This window comes from Protopterus annectens, chromosome 17.part0 (genome assembly GCF_019279795.1).
Source record: "Protopterus annectens isolate FY-2018-M chromosome 17.part0, PAN1.0, whole genome shotgun sequence".
Taxonomy (NCBI): domain Eukaryota; kingdom Metazoa; phylum Chordata; order Ceratodontiformes; family Protopteridae; genus Protopterus; species Protopterus annectens.
Window position 1 is genome coordinate 375715217 of NC_056751.1, and position 22685 is coordinate 375737901.

General features: G+C 39.9%; 1 protein-coding gene across 1 annotated transcript in view; it reads right to left on the reverse strand.

The window, feature by feature from the left end:
• TRPM5 (transient receptor potential cation channel subfamily M member 5) overlaps window positions 1-22685 on the reverse strand; it is a 749498-nt gene that overhangs the window by 171318 nt on the left and 555495 nt on the right. The window contains exons 18-19 of the mRNA XM_044058928.1: window positions 18152-18284; window positions 4770-4944 (exon numbers count right to left, since the gene is read on the reverse strand). Coding sequence (XP_043914863.1) covers window positions 4770-4944; window positions 18152-18284 — 308 coding nt within the window. The remainder of the gene's footprint in view (window positions 1-4769; window positions 4945-18151; window positions 18285-22685) is intronic.

Below are 22685 nucleotides of genomic sequence, written 5' to 3' on the forward strand. Positions count from 1 at the left end.
GATGCCTGTGGAACACCACTTGTAACAGTTCTGGTAGTAGAGTTGGCATCCCCAATTTTAACTGTTTGTATTCTGTTTGTGAGCCAGTTGGCAACCCATCTAGTGGCATATGAGTTAATACCCAGCTGGGTGAGTTTCTCAAAGATACCTGAGTGAGGAATTGTGTCAAAGGCCTTGGTTAGTTTGAGATAGGCAATGTAAACTGTTTTGACTTCATCCAGGGCCTCAGTGACATTATTGAAGAAGTCAATGAGGTTTAGCAGGCAAGATCTGTCCTTAATAAAGCCAAACTGGGTTGGGTCAAGAGTTTGAAGGTCATCTATATCTAGTTTTTGACCACCAGATGGGAGTATAGTTAGGGATTTTTAATACAAATAAGTCTCTATTTTTAAACCAGGGTAGCCACCAAATTGCTTCATTTGTGTATATATATAAAATATTGGTTTCATGATTTGTCATTGTACAAGTGGTATACATATTCACATATACATCTTACATTTTATATTTGTGAATAGTAACATAACATTTTATTTTGATTTGTTCAATGCCACATTCATTTACCACTCAGTACATGCGCACATTCATTCATAATTCATGAGGATTGCTAGATTTTTATTGGGCATTTTAAATAATAGGTCAGCATATATAAATGGTTGTTTGTCATGTTTTTATTTGTCTGATGAAGTCTTATACAAGAGACGAAATACGTGTGATTTGGTCTGTCTACGTATAATAAAGCTGTTTGTTGGAAGCAAGTTTGTCCGGTGCAGTTCGTCCTCTTCACAGTGCTTGTCATGTTTAAAAGTTTGTTTTTAGCACTGCGCTTCAAATTTTGGTTCATCTATATCCTTGTTGATAAGATCCATGATGATACTCTCCATGGCCTTGCAGATTATGGCTGGTGCGGCTTATGCGTCTGTAGATCCTGGGGTCAGTTGAGGGACCCCATTTGTGCAAGGGGATTACAGTTGTTGTTTTCCACTCAGCTGGGACAAAGCCAGTGTTTACACTGAGATTGAAGACCGTGCTCAGTGGTTCCGCCAACTGCTGTTTCAGACCATTTAATAAGCAGCCTAGGATGTTGTCCAGTCCCATAGAGGTTGTAGTTTTGGTCTTGGAGAGTGCGACTATAACCTGCTCTCTGGAGATACTAGGCAGAGGACTGGTGACAGGTATGTTATGGGGCATAATTGGTGGGGACAGGGGGGTGAGGTTTTCACCAACCCTGTCCACTACCAGGTTGGCAATATCCTCGGGTTCAGTATAAGTGGTACCATCCACAGCTAGGTTGGCACAAAGCTGGACTTTCCCTTTTAGATTTCAGACATATCAAAAGAATGCTTTGTGATTTACCTTAGCTAGGGATGCTAATTTAGTTTTATAATTAGCTTCAGAGGACTTTACAAGATGTCTAATCTGCTTGTTTATGCTTTGGAGGGAGTTCTTCCTTTGCTAGGACTGTTCCCTCTCTTTTTTTTGACAGCAGTTTCTTTCCATTATTGTCTAACTTATTTATGCTAGATGTCCACCAGGGTGGCCTATTTTTTTTGTGAGGATCTTGATTTGATCAGTTCTGGTATGGCTGAGTCTATACATTTATATAGGTGTTTATACAGGACATTTGTGTACACCTCAACATAGGGGTCATTGCTATCAGTGATGGAAGGGATTCTGAAACTACTGATGCCATCACTCAGTAGGCTACAGTTTACTTTGGAGATATTTTTTAACCTTTTTGCTCCTGGGGGTGGGTCAGGTATGATCATTACTTCGAATGAGACTGATTTATGATCAGACTTGGAAGGGGTCCCACACATGGGGTGGTGCAGCGATCCCCCAAGTTGAAGAGCACTATGACAAGGATGTTAGAGCCCCTTGTGGGGTGCTGACTGTCTGCTGCAGAGAATTTGTTAACAAAGTCCAGGAACCTTTGGGAGAGCATGTTTATGCTCATATATGTTACCCAATCGACGGAAGGATAATTAATGTCACCCATGACTAAGGTATCTGGCTGTACTGAGAGTGACTTAGGTAGGTCCAAGTAGGCTGTCTGTTTTTTGTGGTTCATAGTGGGGGACCTATGGCTAACAATGACATGGGGGGCGTCTTTCCTACAGTTAGTTGGACTTGGATAACTCTAGGGAGTCATATTGTTTAGCCAGTCTAGACAAAGGTGTATATGTCTTTAATGAAGATGGATATTCCTCCTCCTCCCTTGTTTTTTTCACATTCATTGTGTGGTCTGAATGTGTGAAAAGCATTGTAGCCCTGCATGGCTGGAGTACTTTCTGAGACCTTGAACCATGTCTCTGTGATTGTGCAGACATCAGCATCTTCCTGGGTGAGAAGTGTTTCAAATGAGTGCAGTTTCTAATTTAGACTCCTAGCATTAAGCAGAATAACCCTGAGTTTGTTTCTGGAGGATATTTTTACATCGGGAATTTTGTTCTTATGACATTGCCTAAAAAAGGCACTATGGGGAAGGCAAGTACCTTTTCCAGCAACTTAAAGCCTAGAGGCAACAGGTGAAGACCATCTCTGGCAGAGCAGCATAGTCTGTCAACCATATCATCCCAGGCTGTCAGATACTGGATCCCCCTGGATTGACACCAGAAGCTAAGCCAATTGTCGAAGTCAATCCTTTTTTGTTTGTATTGTGGAATCATTCTGTGAGGGAAGAAACTGATTAGGGCTAGGGACATACCTGCCTAGAACACATAATCTGAAAGCTCCAGCATGTCTCTGTTCATATTGTCCAGTGAGGTGCGTTTCAAGTCATTCACTCCAACATGGGCTATGAGAGAATCATAACAGTACTTGTTGTTGAGAGACCTGAGTGGCATGTGAGTTGGTGGATCCTGTCACCATACAGGCAGCTATCCATGACCTTATCCTTGTCCAGCCAAGTGAGGGGTACATCTGTGTGTCTCATTATGGAGTCGCCTATGACCAAGACATTTGATTTAGATAGGTTTTGTCTTAGTGGCTTATTGGGTGAGACACTGATGTGTGTGTTGTTATGTGTAGTGGGTGCTGTTTGGAACGTATTGTGTGCAGAAGGTTTGTGCTTGGGAGGTCTTTGCTCTTTCAGTATATTTCTAGTGAGTACCTCCGCATATGTGGGTTTATGCTTGTGTGCTTGGTATGTGTGAGAGATGGAGTGTTGGTGCTGACAACCTGCTTGATATTTGGTTTGTTGTTACATGAGAGAGAAAGAGAGCATCGATTCCAGATTCATAGTATAGATACATCTCTCACATATTGTATTTGCATGTTTTAGGAGTAGTAAGTTGTCTGTATACATGAGGCAATTGCTACATTGCCTCAGGATGCCCATGTCTATCAGGCTGTCTGGAGAAACGGTGGGAAACTGACCTTCCATTATGCCAGATGTATTCTGTAATAAGTACATAGATTAGGTTCTGTTGTAGAACAAGTAAAAATCAGCCAATCTACTGGAGGTTTAGGGGTAGAAACCTGGGCCAGCACCTCAAAAAGCACAGCTGGGTTGCTCTATGGCTAGCAGTGGGCAACTGCGTTGTGCCCCAAGAAGCAGGGAAGCTTAGGAGGGTTTCCTAGCAGTTATCTAGGGAAAATTTGACTTTTTAAGCATTTGGATGTATACACAGCAGTGCTAACCTCAGTTCCATGATGCACAGTTACATGCAAATGCTATGTTTAAAACAGCTTTCAAACAATCCAACCAACAGGATAGCCTAAGACTGAGCCTTGTTCTTAACAATCCCCAACTCAGCTGGGTCCTTGACTGCACGTTTCTGCCACAAGGGTGCAGGAGGGCCCTCTTAATGTAAGATGGCTGGCTTTAGTGCTCAGAAAATGCCAAACAGTCTAGATTCAGCAAGTCTGAATCTAGCCTATGTAATAAATTGTTCAAGCACTGTAAATAGGCAGTGCAGAAAACACAGACGCAAACAATAAAAACAGTTTAAAGCAGGCAGCAAAACAGTTGCAAACAGTTTGAAAGTGCAAAGAAGGTTATAACAATACTTACTTTTCAGTACAACGCAAGGGATGCCTTGGATTTCATTCAGATTGACTTCAGGCCTCTGTCTAAGAGACCAAACTCTGAGCTGTTCTAGTAACACTCTTACTGTTCCTGATATGGCAGGTTCTGTTAAACCTGATTTCACTTCTTATTCACATAAACTTTTGCTTAATATTATGTTTCTTCCAACTACTTACTAACTCTAACTTCCTTCATTCCTCTCAACTATACCCAGTTAGGCAACACACAGCTGTACTTATTATGCAGATGCCTCTCTTTCCATGAGATTTATCTTCACTTAAAGAATGCATATTGCAGTTGTAGATACTGTTTGCACATTGTTATTCGTTAATTCTATTTTACGGATGTGTATTTACATTATGCTCTTTCTATCTCTAACCGAATGTCATACTGACTTTCTGTGTATTCCCAAGCTATGACTGAAACTGATTACTTGTCATCAGTGCTCTACCCTGATAAACAAATTAAATAAAAGAAATAAAAGAAAACCTGCAACATATCTTTGAGATCTAGATGGAAACTGGGACATCTGGTTAAAATTGAGGCAGACATAGGGAAGACATGCAGACACTGCAGGACCCAAACTGGAAACAAAATATGACCTGGTTGTTTTCAAATGTGTACATATTTATGGCCTGCCAATTGTTTGGTGTTGCTCTTCAGTATAAATAAACTGACAAAGAAAAGAGCTTCCTGATCATGCAAATGTATAGTTAGATTGGCAGATACATTCATATTTTACCATCTATTTCCTCCAGGGGAATCTGCCCAAATATCTGCAGATAGGGTCTGTAGAGAACTCTTCTGAAGATCCAATCTACACGTGTTTCGTTGGGGTGAAGTAAGGCTTGATTAGCGACCCCATAAGCAATCAGCCATACACTCAGGAAAAAGAGGAAAAAGAAAACATCCTTCATCTGTAAAAAAAAAAAAAAAAGAAATAAGTTAAAAATCTTAAATAGCATTAACAATGGTCAAACTACTTGTTACAGGATATCATGTCCTAAATAACTTTATATTTTAAATGCAACAGAAACTAATAGTAATGCAGCTTTAATTACTGCAGTGTAAGTGTAAGAAAGCTATTGTAAGAGTTAAATGAAAACTTTCAATTTTCTGAAGTGAATTGCAAACAATAAATTTGCAGTTAATCTGAACTTTAAATGCTGTTTTATGTTTCCATTTAGCACTAATACATAACATTTTAGTCCCTGAAACTATGCAGGTGACTTCAAGTTTAAGCTTTTTTTGTCTACAGTTGTAGTAGTGATTTCACTTATATAATATTATGTAAGAATCCTTCATTCTTTACTCACTTGTTTTCTCAGAGATGCTCGGATAGCATGTATTTTAAATTAAATATTGCAGGTTTGTTTTTAGTTTTAGTTTTGGAATTTTAGAGTAGAATGGAACCTCTTCATGTATAAATATTAATAATATGCTGAGTGATTCATTAAACCCAATCAATTTTCGCAACTTTCACAAACTGTTCATCTGTTTAATTAAGTTTATCACTCGTTCATATGCATTGAGCCAATTAAGCTGGAAAGCCTGTAATAGATTTATTTTATTTTTTTTTGTTTGCTTAGTTAGTTTGTTAGCTTAGTTAGTCATGGATAGCAGGCAAGGATGTCAGCAGAGGAGTATGACAAGCTGACAAGGAGCCAGCTGGCTGAGATGTGCCAGGCTAAAGGACTGGTGCATGCCATCCTGACTAATGCAGAAATGATTGCAGCCTTGGGCACAGCTGCATCACAGACCAGCAACCAGGAGGACAATCAGACAGGCCTTGGGAATGTACAACTCTAAGAAAATGGACAGTTCAATCTTTCCACAGAGGACTTAAAAATCCATCTGGAGTTAAAGAGACTAGAACTGGAGGCCAAGAATTTGGAAATAGAATCAGTAGAGAGACTGAGATGTGTGGAAGCTGAGGAAAAGGAGAGGCAGAGGCAACATGAAAAGGAGATGCTGACTCTTCGCCAGGATCGTGGAGGTAACGGGGAAGGGAGTAACCGAACCCCAGATGCAAAGGTCAGTAAATTTCTTCCACAATTTACAGAGATGGATAATTTTGATAGTTTCATTCATATGTTTGAAAGGGTATGTAAACAGTATAATGTTGACCAAGGGCTCTGGGTATGGTTTCTTAACCCCTTACTCCCTTACTCCATGGTAAAGCTGTAACTGCTATTTCTAAATTGTCTAATACTGATTGCTTAAATTATAATACTGTTAAAAAATGTCAGAGTGTTTTAAGTTAACACCTGAAGCTTATAGAAAAAACTTTAGTTGAATATAGACTCAAGGCAGATGAAAGTGTGTGTGAATATATTGCTGAGTTAAGCACTTATTTTCATAGGTGGGTGAGTGCGTGTCAGGTCACCACTTTTAAGGGCTGGCAGACCTTTTGGTGAGGAAACAAGCCCTTACCACTTTGCCTGATGACATGAGAATCTGGTTAGCAGATAGGGAATGTAATACTTCAGATGAGTTGGGTTAAAAGGGAGACCTATACCTAGCAGGCAGAGCATCACTGCACAATAAAGGGATATCCAGTGCTGTACATGGGTCTAAGGGAACCAATGTTGGGCAGCCTAAACTGCCCCAACAGAGTCTGCCAGTAATATGGGAAGCCAGTATTTCAGGTACATGGACAGAACAAAAGTTTAAATGTTTTAAACACAATTAGTGGGGCCAGGTAGCATATAGATGTCTGTGGAGGCAAGGTGTAGAACAAAAGGTGGGAGAGCCAGTAAGTGGGAATGACAGAATGCCAGCAGTAAGTTGTCTGGAGACAACAAGGGTACCAAACAACCACAAGAGGTTACATCCTATCTTAGTAGATGGGGAACAGGCCACTGCTAAGAGAGACACAACCTTTGACCTAACCATTGTGAAGCCTGCAATAGTTAAAGAGGAGCGCTACTTACTTGGACAGTTTACTCCAGTCAGAGCTTTAGGAGGGACCTCATTCCAAATACCTTTGGCTATGGTTCACCTTGACTGAGAGGGTGAAAAAAGCAGCAAGCAAGTAGGTGTGTTTGAGGATATCTCTGCAGATGTTTTGATAGAGAATGATTTTGATAATGCAGTACATTGTGGGAATTCAGTTACATGCAGTCAGTCTTGGAGACAAGCATGTAGGTTGGGGGGGGGGGCAGACAGGCTGTACACTTGCAGCCAGGACTGGTGAGGTGGTTACTTCAGAGAGGGAGCTACCCTGTAGCACTGAGAGTGAAGTTGACCCACAGCTGCTTGTAGGTACGGATGTTCCCTTAGGCAGAGTGACTGCAAGGGCAGAGGTGAGTAGTAGTAGTACCCAGGCTGACAGTGAGGCACCACTGTCAGAGAATACCAGACTTCCTATGGAAGGGGAGCTGGGAACGGTTACCAAAAGAGAGTTGAGACAGGCTCAGCTCTCATACCCTACATTACAAGGCCTGAGGGAGGTAGCTAGTGAAGCACCTGGTTCTTAAGGAAAGAGTGAATCTTTATAGTGGAATAAAGGCTTACTGTATAGACAGTGGAATCCTGAGGGAGGGCTAGAGGGTGAGAGAATACAGCAGTTGGTAGTACCCAGTGCATACCGTCTGGCAGTTCTAGCCATAGCTCATGACATTCTCTTTGTAGGTCATCTGGACATATAGCGTACAAACAGACATATTATGCAGAACTTTTATTGGACTGGGATTTCCAGGACTGTAACAGGGTACTGCAGGACCTGTGAGCAGTGCCAAAAAGTAGGCAAGGCAGGAGACAAGGTAAAAGCTCCTTTGATGCCTTTGCCAGTGATTGAGGAGCCATTTCAGAGGGTAGCTGTGGATATAGTGGGGCCTCGCAGTACACCAAGTTCCACAGGGGAAAAAGTATATTGTAGTGGTAGTAGATTATGCTACCAGACACACTGAGGCAGTGGCTCTGTCCTCCATCGATGCAGAAAAAGTGTCAAATGCTTTGTTAGAGATTTTCAGCAGGGTAGGTTTCCCAAAAGAAGTACTGATTGACAGAGGTGCCAATTGCATGTCAGACTTGCTGACTTGTCTGTGGAAGCACTGTGGGGTGAAGCATCTAAACACCACCCCCTACCTTCCCCAGACTAATGGTCTTGTTGAGAGGTTAAACTCTACACTCAAAACCATGCTATGGGCATTTGCAGACCAGTTTAAGTGGGAGTGGGACAAATATTTGCCCCATCTGTTGCTTACTTACAGAGAGATGCCCCAGGGATCCACAGGTTTTTCACCCTTTGAGTTAATGTATGGGCATAGGGTGAGGGGACCTCTAGATTTAATTTGTGATGAGTGGGACAGTGAGTGTGAATCCCACAAGGAGTCTGTTGTAGCATATGTCTTAAACCTCAGGACAAGGCTCAGGATACTCATGGGCTTGGCCCAGGAGAACCTGGCAGAAGCTCAACAGCAGAAAATGGTCTGGTATGACAGGAATGCTTGAGATAGAGAGTATGCTTTAGAGCAGCAGGTAATGGTTCTCATTCCTGTCAGATACAACAAGCTGCAGGCAGCTTGGGAGGGACCCTTTAAAGTGGTAAGGAAGGTCAGTGCTGTTAACTACATGGTTGAACTGCTAGGCAGGAATCAGGGGCCCAAGCTGTACCATGTAAACATGATGAAACCTTACCATGATAGGGTGGCCCTGGTGCTAAGTGTTTGCAGTGGATGGCAGGAGGAGTCCTGGGATCTGGTGACTGATCTCCTCAGTGAGGCTCGGACTGACACCTCAGTGGAAGGTGTAGCAATGTCCTAGCAGCTATTCTCTACCCAGATGTGAGAAATCTGAGCAATCTTACAGGAGTTTGGTGGCATGTTCACTGGGAAACCAGGATGCACCCACCTGGTGCAGCACTATGTGGCTGCAGGACCTCAAAGGCCTATTAAACAGACCCCTTACAGGGTGCCTGAGAGGGTCAAAGAGACTCTGAGGGAGGAGATACAGGCAATGTTGTAACTAGGGGTAATCCAGGAGTCCATCAGTGCCTGGGCCTTCCCAGTGGTGCTGGTACCAAAGAAGGATTGCTGCACCAGGTTCTGTGTGGATTACAAGAAATTAGTCATACAGAGGCAGATGCTTACCCCATACCTAGGACAGATGAAGCCCTAGAGCAGCTGGGTGGGGCTAAGTATCTTACCAAGGGCTACTGGTAGGTGCCCTTGACTCCCAGTGCTAGACAGAAGTCAGCCTTTGTGACTCCTTTTGGCTTGTATGCATTCACAAAGATGCCCTTTGGGATGAAAAATGCCCCAGCGACTTTCCAGAGGCTGGTAGATCATATCCTAGCAGGAGCAGGAGATTTCGCCCTTGCTTACCTGGATGATATTGCCATCTACAACCATTCCTGGCAAGAACACCTTCATCATTTCCGGAAGGTGCTGGGCCAACTACAAAGGGCAAGGTTGACCATTAAGCCCAGTAAATGTCAGGTGGCTATGGCAGAGGTGTCCTACCTGGGACATAGAGTGGTGAGTGGTAAGATCAGGCCAGAACCTGCCAAACTGGAAGCCATTCAGGCATGGCCTGCCCCTGTTACCAAAAAAGCAGATGATGGCATTCTTAGGGACAACAGGGTACTACAGAAAGTTTGTCCTCAGTTATAGTGCCATAGCTGCTCACCTCACAGACCTGACAAGGAAAAACAGGCCAGAGAAGATAGGTTGGACCCAAGCATATTAGCAGGCATTCCAGAAGTTTAAAAGGAGCTTTAGGAGGACCCCTGTGTTAGCCAGTCCAGATTACAGCAAAGAATTTGTTGTGCAGGTGGATGCTTCAGTCCATGGGGTGGGGGCTGTACTCACCCAGGTTTCCTCAAAGGGAGAAGAGCACCCAGTGGTATATCTCAGCCATAGGCTCCAACCCAGGGAGGAATGCTATGCAGCTGTAGAAAAGGAACGTCTAGCGATAGTGTGAGCACTGCAGAAACTTCAACCTTATCTGTATGGAAGGAAATTCACTGTAGTTATAGACCACACTCCCTTAACATGGCTGAACCAACCCAGCCAGCAAAATGCCAAGTTACTAAAATGGAGCCTAGGGTTGTAGGTGTATGATATGACAGTGCAGCACTGCACTGGGGTTACCAATGCCAACCCAGATGAGCTCTCAAGACAGGGAATGGGGTAATGTATTCTCAGACAGGCCCAACCCTCTCAAGCAATGTTTCTCAAGGGTCACTTGAAAAACTAGCTTGAGTCTTCGGGGGGGGGGTGTCATGAAAGGAGATACTGCCAGCCCCGCTATCTGGAATTTTATAAATAATTATATGTCATTTGTGAATATCAACATGATTCATATGCTTGTGTTACAAATGTATTAGAACTGTATCTCATATAAGATGGTTTGTAGAGACGTGTGCTGAAGAGATATTTTGTAAAGGACTGAGCTAAAATTTAACCACAGCATGCCATATTGGACTAGAACAGAAATGTACCTGCACTATTGTGACTGTTTAGATATATATATTTTAACAATGGAAACTGATACAGAAGAGTTTAACTTCAGAAAAATAGCTTACATTATATTGCTTTATGGCCACATAATAAAAGGATGTTATCTTTCAGTTTTAGTGCAGTAACAGACATAATGTCTAGAACTAGAAGTTTTTTATATTGTCTTGGAAGTGTTTATTGTTTTATGACTTCCAGGATCTGCATTAGCTATAAGAAAAGACCTTGTTTATGTATTTTTACAGGTTGGTGCTAAATGCTGCCAGCTGCATCAATGCTTGTTTTTTACCTGGGATAGAGTCAGATGACAAGAAATTATGTAATTCTGCCAGCTATCCCAGCAGTAATATTTGAGATATTAACTTAAGAACTCTCAGAGAGAGACTGAGTATTCTATATTTTTTTTGACCTGACAACATCAGCTGGAAGACCCACTCACCACATCTGCCTTGCTTGCTTCTGTAAGTTAACTAGGATATAGTAATTCTCTAACTACAGTCAGGAATATAGCAAAGCTTAATTTAGATGTTTTTCTTTATTTATTTGAGACTGTCCTGCAATGTTGTTTTAAATATTCCCTGTGATTTTGAACTCTGATGTTACTGTGATTATATACTGAGTATTTTCTTGTTCTTTTATTATTTATTATTAAATATATTTAAATCTTTCATTGTGGAAGATCTGTCTGGAAATATTTAAGTTCTGATAGTACTTGCATATTTATTTGGCGACACTGTGTAGACCACTCCTAATAGCCTTGCTATTGGTCAAACTACCATTTGTATTAACAGTAACATTACACAGTAAGATTGGACACCCTTTGTTAAGGGTTTTAAAGTAGCTGAGAAGGAGCTGGCTGTTGGCAGTAATAATTACCTTATTGTCTGGGCTGAAGGGGGCATAGCTAGTAAACCTGTGCCAGCCTTTCCCAGGTGTGCATGTGTATAAATCAAACCTCAAAGTGTGTATGTATGTGTGTGTGTGTGTCAGCTACTTGGGCAGGGACATGAAGCACTGATTAGACAGATTGGGTGCTAGAGGTCTTGGCTCGGCTACTCAGCTGAGATCTCAACACTATAGCTGTGCCAGTGGGGAGTCTTATTGGGGATCTGGAGAAAGAGCGCAAAACCAGCCCTGGATTGACTGTAGTCTCTGTGTGCTCTTAAGGGAAATTGCACTTGATGCAGAGAGCTGCATGTAGAAATAATGTGTGTGTACCTGTCATCCTCCCAGTGTAGTTCCCCCACTGTTACCAGTGGTGAGGATTGAGGTTCCTTGATAACTGGGCCAGTAGTGGGGTGTCACAGTCTGTTGCAGAGAAGGAGTAATCTTTGACACACATACCTGTTCCTCTCGCATGTAATGTTTATGTCACAAACAAGGTCTAGCTACTTAGAATGGATATTTTTGATGCTATTCTATTTATGGTAGAATATTTAAAGTCAAAAGGTTGTAGTGTAGAACTACTACATTAATGGGCAGTATAGGGTGACTTGCCCCTATGTAGAACCCTCCCCTTTTGTTAAACGCGTTATCAGTTGTGAGCATATAATGACTGATGTGGTCAGCAGTGAACTGGTGAAACTCAGTCAGTTGGCACTGAAGTTTATTTTTTTATGTTTATTTACTGAGGTAAGTCACTGATCAAAGTGGACCAATTTCAGTCTCAGCATGAGAGGTTATAAAGATATAAAGACACGAAGATACAGTGACAAAACAATTGACATCAGCAAAGTGGATCCAAATAAAGATGTGAACAATTCCCCTTTAGGCTGACTGTGGCAGGAGCTATATAAGTTATATTGACATTTTCTTTTTATGTTGAGGAATGTTTAATTCACCTTGGTTGTGAAGACTACATCTTATAGCAAAGATACCTTTCAACCTATTATCTCAAGAAATCTGGACAAAGCCTAAAGTAATGGGGAGACAAAGGCCCAAAAAAATAGGGGCATATTTTAAACATCACTCTTATAAACTTGGAAAGTTGCCAGGAAAATAGGTTTTGCATTATCATACATTTTTTTGGAAATATATGAAGTCTGAAACTCAAATGTATGTCATTATTTAGTTACTTCATTTCTCAGTGATTTGCAAGAAAACCAGAATTGTTTTGAGGAACAGACCAAAAATGTGAGGCAAAAATCTGGAAAGCTGAGAGGATACAGGATTTTTTATTTATTTATAGTAAGACAGTTTTAAGTAACATAGAGATTGATTAATATTTGTAAGCCACGGTGGTGCAGCGGTAGCGTTGTTGCCTCACAGCAAGAGGTTCTCCCGTTTGATTCTCAGCTGGAGCACCTTCTGTGTGGAGTCTGCATGTCCTCCCCGTGGTTGAGTGGCGTTCGAAAGACATGCGTAGAATGAGCGTGCCTTCGTTGAAGGTTGGGCGGCAAGCTGGCACCTCGGCACCCGTAAAAAATCTACTGCTAATCATTAGCGGACCGGAGTTCCGCTATGGTGACCAATAACCGGGAAAAGCCGAAAGAAGAAGAGATTAATATTTTTATTTATAGTGGATGATGTCAAAACTGTCCCATATGAGAAGACTATTGAGACAGGCATATACTTTTAAATAGGCTTTGAAGCCTTCCCACTTTTTAAAATTGATGCCATGTGTTTATTTTAGATGTTATTTTGAATTATTGATTTTAATGCAGTTTGTTCCAAATATCTTAGAAAAACAGCAAAGGATATTACACTGGTCTGCAATTATGCTCATATATTTATGGATAACTTGGAGGAACAATTTATTTTTAAGAAAATAAATTTAGAAAAGATGTAAAAGCATTAATATATGATGAGCTGTAGATCATGACATGTTAAGAGCACATCAAGTACATTCTCAAATATGAGTATATTAATGAAATTATAAAATTATACCACCAGCAAAATCAAATAAATAGAACTGAATGAAGGGTTAAACAATGTATGAAACAGGTAATTATAGTAAAAGAGGAAAACTGACTCATGGCATTGAGCAGTAAAACTCTGGCTAGAACCCAGTGGACCAGAGTTTGAACAGCAGCTTGGGTCCAAGAAAAACCTAGCTGAGGAGATGGAGGAGTTACTAATGTGAGCTTGCCTATTTTTGGCAAATAAAGAAGTAGTTACTGGTCATAGAGTTTCCATCATAAAAGTTGAGGCTTGTGTGGCACCACATTGACCAGGACCAGGGACATGGTTTTGGCAACCCCAAGCTAGTAATACAAGCCCTCATTAGCCTGTACAGAGGTGCAGACACAAATCAGAAGGGCACAGGATGCACAGTGGTAATGCAGGTGTTAATGTCAGCCAACTGGAGTGGTGTTAGGGCTGCTATAGAAATATCCTCATTGCTGGAATGCCAGCAAGTCCCAGACACCTGCCTGGCTACCTTATGATTCCTCTGGTCAACTATTGCTTCTTTGCAGAGGAATACCCAGAATGACTGAATGAATGAGATCAAGTTTGACAGAGAAGGCTAGTTAGACAGAAGGCAAGGAGGTAATGCATATTTTAAAAAAATAGTTCCTCTGATTAGACATCATCTGTCAGTCTGAGTCACACACACACACAGGCACGCACATGCATGCACACACTTTCTAAAGCTGGGGAATAGCAAAATTTCATAACTGCTAAACTATGCTGAACATCATATTCATCTCACATCAGCCTTCATGCCTTTCTGTGTATTCTTTTTTTTGAGGATTCTGAGGATCATGTCACATGATATGAATGGCTTGTCAACAAAGGAGATGTCATAGCTATATTCAGAATCATTTTTTGTTACTGCATTTGCATCTCTTTTATGTTTATCCCATCAGCACTGTGTGTGAACATGAGAGAGAGTGCCAAACAATTATTAATGTATTTAATTTGCTACCTGGCTAGATTGCATTGAGTTCATTGAGCCACTGGCTTCTGGGCACACCCACCCACCCTACCATCCACCCACAGACAAATCTTTTGCTTAAAGCTGGGATACTCCTAACATTTAATTACTGTAGGACTGTACCAAACATCGTATTTAACTCCCACAGTGTCATACAATTAGCAGTCTGGCTACACAGCAGCACAGAAAGTCTCTTCTGAGCTAAATTCAGGTCCACTGCTTCTCTATTGTATGCACAGTGCCTTTCATATCTCCCCAGCACTGCATGGAATATGAAAGGAATTACTAACACGTTATTCATTTATTGTGAAAGGAAATAACACTTTACTCATTTATTTATATTTCTTAATTGGTTTGATTCTTTTGAGCCTATGGGCATTATTCAGGGAGCCCTGAGTTGGTATTTATACAGATGAGGGGAAATTTAGCCAGAATACCAGGAAGAAGTCCCCTACTCTTCTTCTGATAAGTGACATGAAAACATTAACATGTACTTAAACTCCCATTAACTCAGGCAGATGTGACCTCTGCTTACTGTCTCATCCATAGGGCAGTACCTCAGGGCTGTAGCAGTTCTCTTATGCTGCATTAAAGTGTCAGTATTGGAATATGAATTACAAGTATCTGAAGTGAGAGTAAAACTCACAGCCTTCTGATGTTGCTGGCATCAACAGGCAAGTATACTGATCACTGAGCCATTTAATAGCACTAAACATAGGGAATGCATTTTACTGTTGCACTGTTCTCTGCTGTTTGTAGGCAGTATTGTAGTTGACTCTATTTTTATAGTACATTATAGTGGAGCAGCTGTAAAAGAGTCAGTCAAAAGTGAGGAGGTTATGTTAGATATCAGGTGTTGTGCAGTAGGAAGAAAGTTCACTGTATGTTACTACTAGTCTTCTCTGTGTACAAGTATGCCATCTCTGACACTTATAGCAGATGGAAATATTCCTTAACCTGTCAGTATAGAGGAATATAAAGATCCATTTTACAAACCAGCAATGTTTTGCCAGCCTGTCTTAGAAATGACAGTGTTAGGCTTTGCTGCAATGGAAAATGTACTTTTTTGCTGCTACTCACCTCTATCTGCAGCACACCTCTTCATTAATATGTATCTTTAGGAATTCTGCTTTCTCTGAGGATCCTGTTTTAAGATGTCAGTAAAGAGCAGTAATATGACTCTATGATTATTTTGGAGAGGGACAGTATATATAGACTAATGAGAACAGCAAGATGAAATATACTAGTGGATCCATTTTTTACATTACTGTGGCCATTTTTTTATTTCACTTTCCTCATGGTCTTTTATAAGAGGAATACACAAAAAGCCATGGGTCAGGATTACGGAGGCAGGAGGCAGGCTGTGTCTGAAAACATAGGGTAGTTGTATGATGTGAATTGCTTGTCAGTGGGACATATGTCTGTTAATGGCATGATGAAAGATATTATTTTCTTCCTTTTTCACTTTTCTCGGATGAGGAGGCATGCTGTAATAGGATCAATGTTGAATGATTTGATGTGACATGTCAGTAGGCAGATTATGCATTTAAGAATAACCAGGAGATGTGCATTATTTGGGGTTATTTCTTTACAATCAGATAGCATAGGTAACAGTAGGTAACAGTAGTTGATTATCATTTTGAAATGGCTTGTCTGAGGAAACTGCATTTCTTTTCAGCAGTCAGTTAAAATCCATTACTAAGTTTATTAATTCCTTCACTTTCTTCACAAATTAACCTTATGTGTTTATAAAGAAGGTCATTAATTATTTCACTATCATAACAGATATCAGAGATTTACAGTGAACGCAGCTGCCATTTTTGGATGGTGGAGAGATGAGGAGCCATGCAATCTGTAAAAGCACAGGACATTTACATGGTCTCAACAGATAGAGTTGATATAGTTTGTTATAAGGGAACTATGTGTCTATGAATAAGCAGTTGAGATACATCACTGTGGTCATTAATTCTTTTACTTTAATCACAAATTGCACTGAAGAGGTGGTCATTAGTTCTTTCTCTTTCCTCTTAATCTGGCCTCAAAGATATTCACAGAAGGTAGCCATCTTTTTTTATTTTTTATGGCTTGTCGGGGAACCAAGTGGTCATTAAATCTTTCACTTTCTTAGAGTTACACCTTGGAGATGAACACATAAGGTGGCTGTCTTTTGGACAGCTGGCATGAAGATGCATGCTCTCTGTAAAAGCACAAATCATTTACATAATTAATGTTGAAATATTTTGATTTTCAGGAGACAGTGTAAGTGATTGTGCGCAATAAGGTGAAATGCATTACTATAATCATTGCTTCAAGGTGGAATACCCACTACAGCTTATTTTGTTTTCATACACGCTCTCAGAGTAGCTACTTATGTGGTTTACCTTTTAGACCTTACCCCCTTTTAGAAATTCCTTAAGCTGCCACTGATTATTATTAGGATTTATGATTAAGAGCAGCAGTGATACTGAAATACTATAAATGCAGATGCTGCTGTCATGAATCCCCTGTTCAATTGCCGTTATGTCTGTGAATTTCTAAAACTAAACTGTATTATAAATATTATTTTACTGCCTTATTACAATACAGTGTGAACCATAAGTGACTCTTTTTTTAATATAGCATGTAAAACCTTGGGACAGTGCAGTCCAGACTGGTACAGTTGTGTCTCTGTACTACCTTACTCATTTGCTGAAACTAACCTTAATCCTACCCATGCCCCTAATCTTACACATTATGTTACTAAAAATCCTTTCCCTAACAGTAACACAAATTAAGACAAAAGGACACAGAACATCCACAACACCATTCAAACAATGCACTAAATCAATCCTCTTACTTAATCTTAACTTCAACCTTAACATGTGAACACTTGCACATACACATTACCTGTTATAACACAGTCTTGCACATTTTCACAAATGCCACCTTTTCTGTCATTCATATTCCTTCACACTCCTACTTACCTACACTACATAAACCTTTCACTCAACCAATTGTATTCAACAAAAAATGCATAATCAGTAATTTGTGCTATAGTACGTTTTCTTTTCTTCAACTTGACAAATGTGTTGTCAGTTAATATTGTTGTATATATCAAAATTTCTATACTTTTATCTTCTTTTGTCTTCCGTTGGTACAAGCTGGGTTAAAATAATTTGGAGATCTGGGGCAGAGTGAGACAGGTTTCTAGGTATTAGCCAGTTAAGGAAATCTTTCAATACATGAACCAGTACTCTGTATTTCAAGATCATAAGGAGACCGCTCATGGCTAGAAGCCCATCAGTAAACTGGAATATTACTTAAATAATGCTGCAGACAACCCAGTTAGAAAATGGGTACACTATAAATATTTGAAATGCAACTGTTTAGCTTTGGTATCCCAGACAAATCAATTATAAATTATATGAACTGGCTGTGAATAGGAAGATGGCAAAGATGTATCAGTACAAGATCATCAAAGAAATCATAAGCTCTATCTTATTTCTGCACAAATAATCATAGCATGATCATAACACTATAATGGGCATTTTGGCTCTTCATCTTGAGTACGCTGTAACACTGCCTAATAATGATAAATGGTCTTGCAATTTATGCAAGAGATTTTATATGAACTTTAAATAACATTCAAATCAATTTAATCTTTAAATGCATTAAATAAGAATAAATGGATGGACTACAAACATGTACTTAGTCTATCAATATTTATTTCATGTGTCATCAAAAATATATAACAATTTGTATCATTCATGATTATAGTAATACATAGCTCACGGATAATGTACTTACCATTCTCTCCACAATAATGATCTTTGGCCCAAGCTGCTTATGAATGGCAAAAATGTGTATCAATCTCAGAGCAAATACCATAAAATCAAGAGCAAGTACAGTGCGCCCAGCTTCATAGGTTGACTCCATCATTCTGAAATAAAGAAAGATGTATTTTTGAGGAATGGTAAACCTTCTTATTTAACAAATCCTGAAACATACCTGTTGGCTTAGTAGTTTGTACTATCAAAGCATAGCTATAGACCTGGATGTTTAATGCTTCTGGGATTTGATACTATACATCAAAGGAGAAATATACTTTAACTAGATATGCTTAGGAAGCATTTAGTCCAGTTGAAATTAACTAAATAAGTCTTCATTCCTGAAACTTTACTTCTATGAATGTATGTTGCTCTAACCTTTGAAAACACCTGTTCTCAATTCTTGATGATGAGACTTACATCTTCTCTAAATACTGTAGTCTTTGAACTGCAGTGGACTGTTATCTGTTACTGTCTACTGAGAAGCTGTGTAGGAAAATGAAGGAATACAGATGCACCACACTAATTAAAATAACTTGGTAAGTCACTGTGTACACACATTGGATGATTAGTGCTAGAAGAGCGAAATGGACTAGTGGTCAAATTCTCACTGGGTGAGATATCAGCCCATCAATTTCATCTCAGCTATTTTTAACTTGCTGATCCTTGACTTACACTGAAAATCACAGCAGGTGCAGTTTCTTTTGGTACACAGCCATTGATAAATCTGTGTGTAGACTTTTCACATTTCTCCCCAGGTGTGACCATGGAGTTGATATATTTAAGGAAAGGGGTGTGGGGCAAGGTCCTCCATTTGGGGCGCAGAGGGGCAAGCCTCCCTGCAAAAAAAAAAAGATTTTTTTGTACAGAAACTTCAAGCTACTTTTATGAGGCCAAAGCTTCAAGTAGCTGATCACTGGGAACTCAGTACAGGAACTAGAACTGTGTTTCTGTAAACCTCTGTTCTGGTAAACTCACAAACATCCCTTCCTTATGGATGGTGCAGTCCTTTTCCATTTAATTGTTAAGTAGCTGTCAGCCTTCCCTTGATAGACATCTATTCATGGTATGTGTGTTCTTCTAGAAAGAGATGGATCCCTGAGTTGGTAGAAGATAGCTGTTAATCAACATGCTGTTTACCCAAGGCTGTTCTAATACTGCATACAGCAAAAGAAAAAGTTAATATTTGCATTAGAGGCACACATGAAACGGTCAGCCATGTTAGAGATGTATGCTTTGACTAGTGCAGTAGAACAAGAAGATGTTAATATAGTTTCTATAGTTCAGCTGGTATACAGAATGAAGTGAAACTACTTTAAAGTATTGCATTTATGTCAAAATCACTGTATATACACTGCATCTTTCCTCTTTCATCACTTTGGTGCTCTTACCTGGAACTGAATACAGCAAACAGTAATGGCAGTCATTTTGAGAAAAGAAAATGTGTACATCTTAGTTCAGTATATTCTATTATTCTATAAAAATGCAATTATCTTGATACATTTTTGAAGATTTGCATATTAGAATTTGAGAGGCAAGACAGGTGGATTCTGAAAAATGTGTTGTTACCTGCAAGGAGCATTTGTAGATAAGATTATTAGAAGATGGTAGATCATTGTTGTAAAATCCTGGACACAGCAATCATTTGTAGCTTGCAAATAAGCAGCACTTATATACAACTTTCAGGCGATGACCGTATTATCCAATAAAAATAAATGCCAGTTTCAAGCTGTGGAACAGCCAGCTCTGTGTATCACACTTGCATGCCAAGATATTTGGTTTACTGTATCTCATAGTGCAGTGTAAGGAAGCATGTTATATTGATGTACTTGTCTTGAATAGCTACAGCAATATTTTCAGTAAGTACTTGTTTAAAAGTTTTTTTAATAACATCATTGAATCTTAACTTGAGACATAGGCAAACTTACATTTACATAAAGGTAATCAAACCATATTAACACATTCACATTTACAAACTTTATACTTCACATATATTGTTATTTATCATATATAGTCAAAGCAGCATTACGTACATTGGTCAATGCCTGCCTTCTCTTAAACCTCATTCCAGCTCAAAAACAATTTTCTGCATGTCCCACAGGGTTCAGTCCTGGGTCCACTTCTGTTTGGTATCTACTTCTCTGAAGTCCAAGGCAACACGAAGGGACTCTGGCTGACAAAGTTTGCAGATGATTGCAAGTCAGGAGCTATTATTAACTCCCCAAGTGATGTTGACATACTAAAGAAAGGCCTCACTGAGACCAACGAATGGTGTCAGTACCATGGCCTTAGGCTCAATGCCAAAAAATGTGTCATCATCCCCTTTGGGAAAAACCCCATGAATTACCACATCGATGGTAGTCCACTGAACACAGAAGGAGTTATAAGAGATCTGGGAACACAGGTTTACAGCAACCTCTCTTTTGACCACCACATTGCCACTGTGGTCAGAATATTCCTTCTATGTGGCACATCTCATTACTAAGGGATTTGCATCCAAAAATAAAGAGGTCATTGTCTCCCTCTACTCTTCCCTCATTAGGCCAATCATCGAGTACAATGCCACATTTGGCATATACCTCACTAGATACCTGCAACAACTGGAGTGGCTGCAAAAGTACCTCACAAAGAGGATCCTAGGCCTTAAACACTATTTCTATATGGACATACTCAGAAAACTCCAACTATTCTCTGTCTCATATCACCTACTTAGAGGCGATCTCTGCTTTACTTACAAATCCATATCTGACCCTGCTCTGTTAGAAATGTTACATCTAAAGAAATCCCAATCCCTCCACACCATATGCTCCAGAGACCTAAACCTCATTACCACAATCAACAGAACAAGCTGGAGGGACAGGTTCATAACCCAGAGACTGCCCATGCTATGGAATAGACTTTCCATACATGTCAAACAGAGCACATCACTGACCCTCTTCAAGAGAAATCTTAATGAGTGGATGGGAAATAGAAAATTCACCCCGGGGATCACTCCAGTGGCTCTACTTGACAGAGGCACTGGGAACTAAGGTCGGGTGGCACAATGCCAGGGTAATCCTATGGGCTAGGCTTGTAAAGGCTCCGGGGCCATTAGCCTAGTACACACCTATGAACCTATGAAGCTATGTATTGTTCCCATAATTTTCATTTTTCTATGTTATTTACTTTTGCCCTTTTATAAAGATCCCACTTCTTATTCTTTAATCTCTGTTAATAGGTTTATATGTGTGTACTAGGCTAACAGCCCTGGAGCCTATATAAGCCTAGCCCAAGAAGATTCCTGGCATCACTGCTTCAGGTATAGTTGTTTTAGAATTTGGTTTCCATTTTCTAGTAATTGCTTTTTTGGCAGCCATCAGAATTAAGTTCAACAAGGCCTTAATATGCCTCTAGGCAATTCAGATCCTGTATCCCAGCAGAAAACAGAGACTCAGAGGAGAGAGCCAGTGACCTCATTTTTGGGGGTGAATTTCAATAAATGGCTAGTAAGTGCACTGCCTGGATGCCAGCAAAAAAAAAAAAAAGAAATCCAGAGAACCTGAAAGAAAATAAACCACAAAAGGTGAGGAAAAACACTGACTGGGAAGAATTCTGCAGCTGTTCAGCAAAAATCAGTGCAAGCTCCAGTTTTGATATAAGACATGACTTCCAGTAACCTATAGCAACAAAATAAGTCATATGTATTCAGAGCTTGATTAAAATAAATGAAACACTGATCAAGTATATAAACTCAAATAACACAAGGCTGGATAAAATAGAAGAAGCTTTAAAAAGATATTCATATGAGGTGATAAACCTGCAAAAATCAAAGGTCGAAATAAAGAAAGGGCTGGCTGAATATGAGACTGCTCAAGAAGAGATGTTTTAAAAATAATAGAATTAGAGGACAAAGCACACAAGGAAAACCTGAGATTTTCTGATGTACCAACAAAGCTGGAAGGAACAGAATGCATTAATTTTATGAAACCACAAATAAGCAACCTGAGTGGTATTCACAGCAGGAGTTGTTAATTGAAAGGCAAATTGTGTGTATGCTCCAAACCTGGCCATGAGGTAAAGATGCAATCCTACCAGCAGAAGGACAAAGTACTAAAAGTGGGTGACAGTAGAGTGTTTGTGGCAAATGATTACTCACTGCACACTAGGCAGAAGAGGAGTAAATGTATTTCACTAATCTGGGAATGTCGAGAACCAGGCATGAGATTCAAACTGTTTTTCCCAGCTATCCTCAGAATATTCTTTCCTGGAGGGGCAAAATAATTTCCGATGCAGAACATGCTAAGGGGGTATACAAAAGTTTGTCTAACAAAAAGTGAGTTCTGAAACAGATGGAGATTCTGCTTCTTGTTCTTCTGGTAATAAATACCACAGAGAGACTGTGCCAGTGAAACCTTTTCTAGTGTTTCAAGAGAAAATGCTTTAGAGACAGAAAAAAGCACAAGCATTGACTAGCAGAAATGAGAGTATACTGCAAAGGAAGCTGAGACTGGGTTTGGAAGATGGAGATAAATAGG